At 41.3% G+C, this 12,219-nt stretch overlaps 1 protein-coding gene across 8 annotated transcripts in view; it reads right to left on the bottom strand.

Moving 5' to 3' along the window:
- Positions 1–267: 267 nt before the first annotated feature.
- Positions 268–12,219, bottom strand: part of KIT (KIT proto-oncogene, receptor tyrosine kinase) — a gene marked incomplete at both ends in the record, with an annotated part of 85,387 nt that continues 73,435 nt past the window's right edge. For 4 of the 8 annotated variants that reach the window (XM_079698341.1, XM_079698337.1, XM_079698335.1 and 1 more), the window contains 10 exons: positions 268–396; positions 1,518–1,623; positions 2,194–2,293; positions 2,409–2,520; positions 6,023–6,145; positions 7,213–7,340; positions 7,871–7,962; positions 10,113–10,263; positions 11,489–11,599; positions 11,890–11,994. In XM_079698341.1, the coding sequence (XP_079554467.1) occupies positions 268–396; positions 1,518–1,623; positions 2,194–2,293; positions 2,409–2,520; positions 6,023–6,145; positions 7,213–7,340; positions 7,871–7,962; positions 10,113–10,263; positions 11,489–11,599; positions 11,890–11,994 (1,157 nt within the window). The remainder of the gene's footprint in view (positions 397–1,517; positions 1,624–2,193; positions 2,294–2,408; positions 2,521–6,022; positions 6,146–7,212; positions 7,341–7,870; positions 7,963–10,112; positions 10,264–11,488; positions 11,600–11,889; positions 11,995–12,219) is intronic. The other 4 variants (XM_079698334.1, XM_079698338.1, XM_079698336.1 and 1 more) reach the window with 1 other exon arrangement.

Here is a 12,219-nt window from a genome sequence, read left to right as displayed (position 1 = left end):
TCCCACCCACCCTTTCTCCAAGTCTGAAGTTATTCCATTAACGGGGGCTAGCTTGCAGTTGGGAACATATGCAGCTCAATGGTAGCTGATGACAGAAATCATCGGCCACTAAAGTGTGCTCATAAAGACAGGAGTACAGTGGGGTGTCCATTACCCTGGAGTAGGATTCGAGTCGAAGGAAAACAAAATAACCATTATGAAAACCAAAAGAATGGGGGCCGTTCCTGTCGGGGAGTCCCCTCCCCACCCCCAGATGCGCATTCTGCTTCAGACGTCTTCGTGGACAAGCAGAGGCTGCGTGGAGGATGTGCTGCTGCCCACCGAGTTGATCCGCACGGAACGGTCCACCGAGGGGGTCTCCCGATGGGGGCTGCAGTTCGCTAAGTTGGAATAAATCTGAGGAAAACAAGTCCGCAGTTAATATGCCAGTCCCCATAATGAGCACAGCAACAAAGGGGCACATCTGCAGCCTCAGAATCACAACTTATGAAGACTCCTAAAGCCAGGAGGTTTACAAGACCTTACAGCCAAGAACCAAATCATACTGACCAAAGACAAGCTTTGTTCTATCCCTCATTTTCCCCAAGGTCTGATTACCTAAGAAGTGATGGTGCGAAATGTGCTTTTCTGCTGGGACACATCTGGGAAAGAGAATGATGTAACTTTTATAAAAGGTGTATAAATCTCTACAGCCAACTCCAATCCAAAGGCTGATGTCAGTCACTAAGAAATCGGTGGTCCTTCCAGGGGTTTTCCATTGAGAACCAGGCTCTTGGGTGTGAAACGCTGTTTAATTCAAAATGTGCTTTGACACCCGGAAGAGCAAGCTTCAACCCAAAAGTATCAGTGGTATATGCTGAAGAAAAGACAGTTCCAAACACACAAACCAGAAAAAAAGCAGGTTAAAAAAAATCTGAGTCAAAGTAAGGATCACTCATTCTTCCTTAAAAGCCAAAGAAATGGTGGATTTGAGTTTTGACTTCCCCCCTCCTCAAATCACTGGAAGGGATCTCCCAACTTCAAACAACTTTTCATTCTCTATGGCTTGTGGCCATACAGCTATCTGCCACATTCTGGTTATGCTTTCTTGAGCAGAGGGTTTATTTTACTGCAGCAACAAGCTGTCTTTTCTCTGATTTTATTCTAGTGCACATCACCCCAACCCTCCAAAGGCTGAATAGCCTGACACGTGAGGCAGACCGCATGCCGACCCCATGACCAGCACTTGGGGTGGAAGAGGAAATGTGGCAAATCCTTATGGAAACATCTATGTCCACACTTCTGAGTGCCAAGCCCTCTACTCTTTCACCTCCTCATCTCATAGCCCTTGGCCCAGAATGGGGATTTGGGCAAAAAGAAACCGTTTCCACTGCTTTACTTTCCTACCCAAAGCCCAATTTACAGACTAAGCCAAGGAGAGAAGGGGTGGGTTGCTTAGTCCTTACCCCCAGAGCCTGAGAAGGACACGCTTGGAACCAAGAGAACGGAGGTCCTTTGCCTGGCTAGAGTGTACTCACGTGATTGGTGCTCTCTGAAATCTGCTTCTCAATCAGCTGCACAATCTGCTTAAATGTTGGCCTTTTCAGGGGATCAGCATCCCAGCAAGTCTTCATGATGTCATACCTGCAAAATGAGGGCCACATATCACTCCTCAATGCCCTTAACTGGTCCTCAGGTGCACGCCATGCAGCAATTTCAAAAATAATTCCAGGGCTTCCCTGGTGGCGCAGTGGTTGAGAGTCCGCCTGCCGATGCAGGGGACGCGAGTTCGTGCCCCGGTCCGGGAAGATCCCACATGCCGCGGAGCAGCTGGGCCCGTGAGCCATGGCCGCTGGGCCTGCGCGTCCGGAGCCTGTGCTCCGCAACGGGAGAGGCCACAACAGTGAGAGGCCCGCGTACCACAAAAAATAATAGTAATAATAATAATTCCAGGGCTACGCAACTGGACATAGTGAATGACATGGGCATAAAATAAAACTGTGTCTATGAGATGCTGCCAAAACTTTCTGTATATTTGGTGACAAGAATTATGAAAATCAGCTACAGAAATGCCATTTGACCAGGATGTCATAAAAAAGGAACCAAGCGACATTTCAAACTGTGCTAGTGAAAACCCTCAACATCTGAGCTTGTCTTTAAAAAGGAAAATAAAAGGGGAAACATTATCTGAAGGAAGACTGTCCGGGCCCTTACATTTCTGCAGGTGCGTGCTCAGGGCTGAGCATTCGGAAACCTTCCTTGATCATCTTGTAGAATTTAGAATCGACTGGCATTCCAGGGTAGGGGCTGCTTCCTGAGGCACAAACAGTTTGCAAATCAGTGTAACAATAAGCAAGCAGGACGCTGACAACACCTTAAAGAAGATGCTCTGAGTCTGATCAAGGAGGCTTTGGCAAGGCTCGTTTTACCTAAAGAGAACAGCTCCCACAGAAAAATCCCATAGGACCAGACATCACTTTCAAACGTGTACACACAGTTGAAAATGCTCTCTGGTGCCATCCACTTCACAGGTAGCCGAGCCTGCAATGGAAGCATAAGAGAGTCAACAATGGTAATTATGAAGCTCAAAAAAAAAAAAAACGGAACAGAACATATTCCTATAAATGTTGCTTCTGCTGAGAGGTGGAGGTGAGAACTTGACGGGCATCTCACGAAGGCCTTCCACCCACATAACCTCAGATGACCCCGACTGCCTCTGAAATAGGTGGATCACAAGTACAGCTGACCCTTGAACAACGAGGGTTTGAACTGCATGGGTCCACTTACACATGAATATTTTTCAATAATAAATGCTACACGGTCTGTGGTGAGTCGAATCCAAGGATGCAGAGGAACCGTGGATACGGAGGGCTGGCTCTAATTTATATTGAGATTCGCCCCTGCATTGTTCAACTGTATACTATCCCCATTTTCAAGATGGGGACATTGAGTCTGTACAGTGTGGTGGATAGGAGCACAGATGTCAGACACAGATACATGGGTTCTAACCCTGGCTCCACCACTGGCCTTGTGTAACACAGAGGTTAGTTACCACTGAACATTATTTACCCTTTTCCCTTAATAGAAACATGGCCTCCCACGGTAGGGACTGCATGGCCCAGCTCCTTCCCAGCTGCGTGCAGCCATGTGGCTCAGTTTTGGCCACTAAGGTATGTAAGTGTTGTGTGACAGCTTTAGGAAAACTTCCTTAAAATGAAGCTGGCATGTGCCCTGTGGCCTTTTCCTTCTTGTCTCTTCCTCCATTATCCTGCCTTCTGGATGTGTTGGCTGGCTCTCTCATGGCCATATCATGGACCATGAAGATAAGGGCTACACCAAGGATGGTAAAAAAAAAAAAAAAAAAAAAAAAAGAAAAGAAAAGAAAAGAAAGGTGGAGGAATTCACTCCCCTAGTACATCATGGAACCTCCATAGTAGCAGGCCCGGCCTGCTACTCCTATACTTGTTTTACTTTTTTTGGGGTGTTCTGTCATATGCAACCAAAACTATCCCTTACTAATACAGTGGGAAAGTCACTTATGCATCTATAATTAAGCCTCAGGATATTCTTCTGTAAAGCAAAAATAATACTTCAAATTCCATGAGTTGTCTTGTGGGTTAAATGAGATAATATGGGTACCAGTGCTTAGCTGGGTCCTGCTGACTCACTAGTGTGTGAAAACTTGCCCTGTACAAGCAAGCACGTGATAGAGAGTAGCGGATATGCTGACTATGACTATTCCAAGGTGGTGAGTGGCAGATTCGGGGTTGAAATTCAATGGCTGAACTTCACATCCTGAACTCCTCCCACTAACCTCGAGCCAAACTTTCTGTGACTATTCCTCTTAGAGACATTTCTGGATTCCTGGATCTTAATTTACCATAAAAAACGAAATCAATCCTTCGCTTAATCCATTTAGGATTGAAAACTGGGAAGACAATTTTTTCTGGTCTTAAAGTTATTTTAGTCCGTAGGAAAAAAAAGGCTTTCCAGTATCCCCTCCCAGATTTTGCGCTAAAGCTCTTATAGAGGCCCTTAACCTGAGATTTACAAGGTGTCTGGAATTCAGGGGCTTGTGAACTTGGAAGGGAAAAGATTATATTCTTGTGTTCACTAACTAAAGTTGAGCATTTCCTTAAATTATGAATGCAGGCAATAAAGCACCAGGTCTTAGCAGTGCCTGTGACTTTGTCACCAACAGTAACATAGATACCTTCATATTACAGTTTTATATTCATCACTTAGAAATTACAGTAGTTGTTAGACCCACAGTTAGAACATGTTGTTCTGTGTAACAAAGAAGCACGTGTAATGAATATCACAGAGGTACTTTTTAATATTTTAATAACTTCATTTCCATTTAACGGCTTTTCTCAGTATTCTATGTATTTTATGCATTTAAAACAGTGTTCTGACAAGGGATCCACAGGTGTCCCCAGACTATGATAGGGGCCACAGCACAAAAACGACCAAGAACGCGCGTGAAGAACTTTCAGAGAAACGGACACAACAAGGAGGTCTCAAATGACTATGATGTAAATTTGGGGCCAATAACATGTTGTGTGAGTTTCCCTGCTTTTAATTTTGTCCCATTAGGTCTCCTTACCCAGTAGCCTGGTGAAGAGTGATATCTGTGACTGGTTAGTTGAACTGGCTTAGCTGGAGTCCACAATCTGAAGCCTGGTGGGGCCTAACCACCTGACCCATCCTTGTTAATTCCAACTAAGGTCACTAGCCAAGAACGGGCTATTAAGAAGCTGCAGCATAACCACTGTCACGATTATTTAGATTCTAAATAAGACATCTAGCCAGAATAATAAGTGCCTCATATAAGTATTAGCCACAGTGTGCCTGGCACTATTCTAAACACTCTACTATGTATATTAACTCATTTAATCCTCACAACAACTTTATGAGGCAGGTGACAGTATTATTACCAAAAGGAGAAAAATCAAGGTTCAGAGGTGCTGGGGTGATCCTTGCCAAATATTACACAGTCACTAAATGATAGAACCAGGTTCGAACTCAGCAAGACTGGGTCCAGAACCCAGTAGCTTTTTGTCAATACTCAAAGGCCTGGATAGAGAGCCACCTTTCATTCTTCCTTCCAATAGTGTACCAGGACGGAGAGGACTTGGTGTTATTAACACTCCTAGCCTTAGTGAGTTACTAGAAACGCATGCGATCATCAGGAAGTAAATCCAGGAACATTTCTGCAAAGAAACAAGTCTAGTATAGCCCACCCACAGAGATGACATAGTGATGGAGAAGGAAATATTACATCATCATAAGGCACACAAGAGCTACCTCCAGGAATAGCTCTGGACTATAGGTATGGGCCTGGGAAAATAGATGTAGAAGAATATATGTTCAAGACTATTGGCTTCCCATACTAATGGGATATTCCTCTAGAAATCATAGGCTCTGGTTTCAGCCTCTACTGGCCTGTGTCATCTCAGACAAATATCACTAAAATACACTGTTTTTAGTTTCTCCAACTTTTAAAATGTGAAGACTTGCATTCTAATGCCAAGGGTTTGTCCTGATGATACAATGAAAATTGGCAATGAAAGCACTTTGAAATAAAATCACTATGTTCCGTAAGCCAATTATTCCTTATGAATGTCTTTAATAAGCTCTTGATTATAAGCTCTTGATTCAACATTCTATATACCTAACTCTGAACATTATCTTAGACTTTAGATTATCTTTTTCACATAGCATGTCAATCTCAAGATAAAATTCTCCTGCTGTGACCTTCAGGTCCACATTTGTTTCACTTGAACAAAATCAAGTTCATTGCTATTCTCAGGCTATAATGAAAATTAAGGCTATTTCTGTTTCCTTCACATGCTCCATAATTACACAATTTGAATTAGGAATTCTATTATCGGAATTTTGCTAAAGTACACTTAATTTGACTGCTAAAATGCATGGTACCGCAAAGGTAGGATGTGCATTATGAAAATCATCAAAAGCAATACTTAAGAAAACTTGAAACAAAAATCCTTCACTGGACTGTCAAGAGAGAGTGGGTACTCACGTTTCCTTTGACCACATAATTAGAATCACTCTTGATGTCTCTGGCTAGACCAAAATCACAAATCTTTGTGATTCGACCATGAGTAAGGAGGATATTTCTGGCTGCCAGGTCTCTATGAATACACTATTAGGAGAGTGGGAGACAAAAGAAAACCATTTACATTTATTTTAAACTTTTAAAGAGTGAAAGCTATGTTTAATACTAGAATGCTGCTTATGTCATACAGTGCCAATACTTTTGCTTTACGTTTAAACTATTCAATGCACCAAAAATAAATATCTAGATTACACTCTGAATGATGTTCAAATTTGTGTTTCACATTGTTAGGACCTTAATTACTATGATCACTTTCAAAACCAACTTGAATAAGTGCTTCTTTTTTTCCTTAGGACTACTTTCATTCATAGGAAAATACATTATAAATAGTCTCATCATTTTTTTAAACGGAAAACTCATTTTACATGCTTCTCTTTGAATGTTCTTTTAAAGAGTTTCTAAAATGTCTACAACTTCAATTTGATACCTCCTAAGGACAAAGGGAAGAGGCTCTTTATTTCAGCCATCCTATATCCTCTTTTAGTTTGGTAATCGTTTGGAAATGTCACCAATGATAACTTAAGGGTAGGTTCTGTAACCTCGTTCTATTCTGCTTGTTCCATTTCCTAAGGAATTCCTCTCACCCTTCCAGAGACCATGTTCCTTGTTTTGGTTCCATCATTCTCTTCCCACCCGCAACCTTCTGATCAAATGTTTAGTGCTCTCTCGATTCCTTACTCCCCTGCACTTTGTAAACCATACATGCAATATTTGAGGTCTAACTTCAAAAAGACCCAAGTATATGCTTCACCGAGCACAGCAGCTACATGAGGTACCACCTCCTTTGGCTGATAAAATAATTATCTGTTTTCTAAGAGCAGTTCCTATATCCTAAAAGCCAAGTTTTAAATGAATTCATTGCATATAAAAATATATTCATAGAAAGCTCATTTAGACAGGCTTGCACTTTAAAGCTTATAAATGAGAACATGAATTCCGAAGAGACAGCAGTTAGAACATGAAGAAACTGTATTTCCTCTGCTTTTGGTTACCACATTTCAAATGACACTCTGCCTTCTAACTATGGCTCTAAAATGCCCCTTGGGGGCCATGGGGGCAAGGAGAGGACTCTTCTGAGAATCACCCTCACTTACATTCTTCGAGGCGAGGAATGCCATGCCCTTTGCCACCTGGTAAGAAAAGCTCAGCAAGTCCTCCAGGTCTAGGGCCAACTCATCATCTTCCATGATGGCAGGAGTCACGTCTCTTTCTATGTATGAACCTGTTAGGAGGAGAAGGGATTTTCCTAGCAATTAAAACCTTCAAGATAAGGACAGTAAAAGACAGTGACAACAATACCTCCAAGGGCTGGTAATCAAGGAACTGATGTGAACTTGCAGGCAAATCACCTCCCCAATGTTAAGGACAGGTAGGTACTGAATCACAAAGCTAATATTCCCAATCCTGGGCTAAGTTACAGAATCTTCAGGGAAGAAGAACAGCAGATGAATACAAAAGGCTCATATTTTTATATGCAAAATATGTATTTGATATATTTTGATATGCATGTTATCATATATGCAGTAAAATGCTCAGATACAATAACACACGCTCTGACCCCAAATATCCACTTGCAACCCTTAACTGCCATTGATCACTGGCATTGCCACTGGATCGTACGGCAATGGATCCTAGGCCACTGGATCCTATCCTAAAGGAGAACTGGTCACTACAGGAATGGTGTTAGATTCCACAGTGGTATGAGAAACCCTCTGCCAATGAAGTTGTTTTTATTGCTTGATAGGTACCCACCTATTCTCGAAGATCTCCTTTTGTCTGCCTTGGTTGGTACAACATAAGAAACTCCGGGTTTCATGTCCATGTACTCATTAGTACTATCACTGCTGGGAGAGATGAAACATCCATCAAATCATGATTAAATAAAATGGGAAATAGGGGAGCACACAAGGGCCAGTCTCTATCTCCCCATCCCTTTTTGAACATAAGAGGCTGCTTTTATTTAAAGAAAGCACTGCCAAGTTTCAATAAGGAAAACCTTGTTCAGTAAGGTATGAGTTTTTAATATTCAACATTCGGGTCCAATCCCCAGGAATTAGATGGCCTTTTTTGTGCTCAATTGTAGATGGAACTCAGGTCAGAAATTTCCCATCTCTTGACACCAGGGATTTAATGAGAAGCAGAGAACCAAAACCATTATCCCACATTACTTCAAACTCTCTAAATTAGCCTCAAGAGAGAAGATGAAAGAGACAAAGAACCAGAGCTTCTGAGATGTGTTATTAGTGGGGGAAGACAGACAGAGATCCCTAACATATAGCAACTGATGGAAGAAGGTTTAAAAAAACCAAGTTTGGTTCAGATAAACACCAATAATTTGGATGATTTTCTGAACCATCTGGACCTCTTGAATCTGCAACATTTGGCTGGAGAGCCTTCAAGATTTCTAGTACTTCCTGCTTCTGATTAGCATAGAAACACCATGACAACAATCTCCTTCAGAGTGTGCTGGTGGTTCCAATCCCATATGGGATCCCAAAGCACAAAAACACTACACAGGACTGAACAATTTAGGCCATTACTTCAGAAAGTTAAAAAATATATAAGGGGCCAAGGTTTTAGAAATAAGGCAAAGTGGCTCATTTATTCATATAAAGAGGATGGACAAAGTGAGAGAGTGGCATGGACATATATACACTACCAAATGTAAAATAGACAGCTAGTGGGAAGCAGCCGCATAGCACAGGGAGATCAGCTCGGTGCTTTGTGACCACCTAGGGGGTGGGATAGGGAGGGTGGGAGGCAGGGAGACGCAAGAGGGAAGAGATATGGGAACATATGCATATGTATAACTGATTCACTTTGTTATAAAGCAGAAACGAACACACCATTGTAAAGCAATTATACTCCAATAAAGATGTAAAAAAAAAAAAAAGAGGATGTGCACTAGAGAAACTAACAAAAGATGGTTTGGTTTATACTGTATTTTACTTCCACTTGTCACTACTCAAAGTTTACAGGATTGAAAAAAAAATTAAAAAGCTTCACCTAGGATTTAAAACTTTAGCCAGAGGTATAGAAAAACACTTTAGGAGGTAACCGCCTATCAACAATATTTACCAAGGTCTCCTTGAGGGCCTGGGGTTAAGTTTAGGAGACAAGTCTTGCCTTCTCAAAATGTAGGGGATATAGTAAATAAAAAGGAAAGAGGAAACCCACCACACAACTGCAGAAATATAAAGTATAAGGGATTAGGCATGATTACTATGATTTCTGTTGGGCAGGGTAAATCTAGGAAATCTTAAATGGCAGATCTTAACAACACTTGGAAAGAAAAGGCAAGACATGGCACAGAATTCTATTCTGGTTGTAAACTACACCAATTCTCCTTAAAGGAACTTGAAGCCTTTGACACATCACTCAAATTCAGAATGGTATCAAGGATGAAAGAGATGAAAATGGGGCACAATTTTTAAAAATGTGCTGGAGTAGTTGTGCCTTTGAAAGCATGAGTTAAGAAAAGAAAGGGTAAGGTATACAGAAATAATTCAGAGGTAGATGGTGAGAAACTTATGGGCAGAGAGCTGTTTGGAGCTCTTTGCCATTCTGTTAAAGGTTTTAAAGGAATTTACTGTGACAATTTGGCAGCCTTTCCCACTTTCCCTATAAACAGTGTCTCACTGTAAAGATGCATACAGTACCTGGCTCAACAGTATAAAGAGAATGACACACAAGAACAGAACGATGGTAAGAGAAATAGGTACAGAATTCATTCAATTGAATAGAACTAAAGCTTAGAAAAACACTAAAGATGCATTTTTAAGAATCAACAAAAATTTAAGTTCAACACTATTTCAATCTTTAAAAACACCATTTGAACTTTCTAAGCCATTAATCACATTTAAATGATTCAATAATTCTGATTTTGTACCTCAAAGTACCTCAGGTTCACTTTTTTAAAGAATCAGCCTTGATTGTAAACCCTCATGACTCCATGAACTGCCTGCCAACAGCTATTTATGTAAATCAGTCTTACCAGGAAGACTCCTTTGAATGGAGAAGGTTTTTATAAAGCGCCGCTTCTGCGTGATCTTCCTGCTTTGAGCAAATAAATGAATCACGCTTTCTTCTCAAAAAATTCAGAAGATCACCGTAGCAACAATATTCTGTAATGACCAGGGTGGGCCCTACGAGCATTTAAGAAAAGGTTAGAAAAAGGTGAGATATACAGACCATCCAGCCTCCCATAAAAATGCCCAAGGGTGATCATGGCCATTCACACTCAGGTTCAAGGCTAAGCCTACTTAGTACAAGTACAATCCTATCTATTAACACTGCTTAGCAAAAAGCAGCAGAGTAACCTTTTTACCTGAATTTCTAAGTGATAAGGGGCCAGGCATGACTGCTGGTTTTAGACAGGAGTTATAGCTTTCACCGTTATATTATTATCAAGCTTCCTATATGAATCCTTTGATTCACTTCTGTTTACAATGGGGGCTTCACGCCTCTTGGTAATGTTATTATGGAAATGATGATGAGCACAAAAAACAACTGTGGCATAATAGGAAAACCAACCACCAGAACCACCAGCTGAGACTGGGAGGTGGGGGAAACCCTGAAATGACGGGGCATCACCTGTGTTCCAGGGCCTATCTGTCAAACTTTTTTTTTTTTTTTGGTGTTGTGAACGCCTAAAAAACTGTAGCTCTGAAGTTAACAGGCAACTAATTAACTCAGGCAGGAATCTCTCAGGAACAATTTGTGATGTGGTGAAGCAACATTTATGGGGGTTGTTTTAAGAAATTATATAAACCTGTCAACTTGACAGTGGATCTCTCCAGACCTTGAGGAATGGCTCATTTTACACATCTTTGTCGCTTCTGACCAAAATGCCTTCTGGCAACATCACAGAAAGGCTTGATGAGAGGACTAATGACTGCTTCCGAATTGGAAATTTCTTTTTTATAGAAGTGAAGTGTTTGCTCATTTGGTGTATATTTGAGGGCTGGAAGGCTTAGAGGCCTATTTTTAATGATGGTATGTACATGAACATTAACCCTTTAGTGGCTAAATGTCATCCAGCAAAATATAAAAGCTCACAAGGTAAAAGAAAAGCTTTCTGGAGGAGATGAGACATTCTCGAGATATTCAAGAGGTCAATGTCGGTGAGACATACACGACTGTAACTAGGGTATGTCCCGGCTGTCCTGCCTCATGATGATAAAACCTGAAATATACATTCTTAAGTACAATAGCTTGGGTGGTGGGGTGCAGGAATCCAGCAAGAGGTTAGCCGCCTGGGTCAAAATATTGCAAGGAGCTTATAATCAAGCATTGTCAAAAACCATATCAAAATCTCCCATCTTTTGATAATTTGACCCATAACAAGAGTCAGGTTGGCCATGGCCTTACCTCCAATGGTGCATGCTCCAAGAAGATTCACAATATTCACATGATTACCGAGGTAGCTTAAGACTTTGAGTTCAGACATTAGGGCTTCTCGTTCCGTTAAATGGGCACTTGCTAAAATTAAGAAACATCTTATTTTAGCAAAAAAACAAATCTGGGGGGGGGGGCTTGGGATGAACTGGGAGATTGGGATTAACACATATACACTAATATGTATAAAATAGATAACTAATGAGAACCTGCTGTATAGCACAGGGAACTCTACTTCTCTTCGTTATATGGTAGAAACACAACATTGTAAAACAACTATATCCCCCCCCCCCAAAAAAACAAAAAACAAAGCCAAAAAAAGACAAATCTGGGACATTGATGGTGAGCATGCACAGTAGCCTGCAGAAACTTACGTTTGAGCATTTTCACAGCAACAGTCATGGCCGCATCTGACTTAATTAGGCCGTATGCAGTGGCCTCAACAACTTTCCCAAAGGCGCCGGCACCCAAGGTTTTCCCTATAGAAAGGAAGACAAGGAAGTAAGTGGCAATGGTGTGGTGGAACTGAAGGACTATTTGTGTCATTTCAAAACCATAAAGGATTTCGGACAAATTTGTCTAGATACACTTCCTTAAAGTGTGCTTGATGCCAAATCTATGAAAGGTGGTGAAATCTCACAAAAAACACTTATTGTTTCAGGTGGAATAAAACAAAGGAAGCTACTGGGGTTCCCTAAGGTCAC

The sequence above is a fragment of the Hyperoodon ampullatus genome, assembly GCF_949752795.1.
Source record: "Hyperoodon ampullatus genome assembly, chromosome: 1".
Classification (NCBI taxonomy): domain Eukaryota; kingdom Metazoa; phylum Chordata; class Mammalia; order Artiodactyla; family Ziphiidae; genus Hyperoodon; species Hyperoodon ampullatus.
The sequence above is the reverse complement of the archived record's forward strand: the minus strand, read 5'-3'. Positions and strand labels throughout refer to the sequence as shown.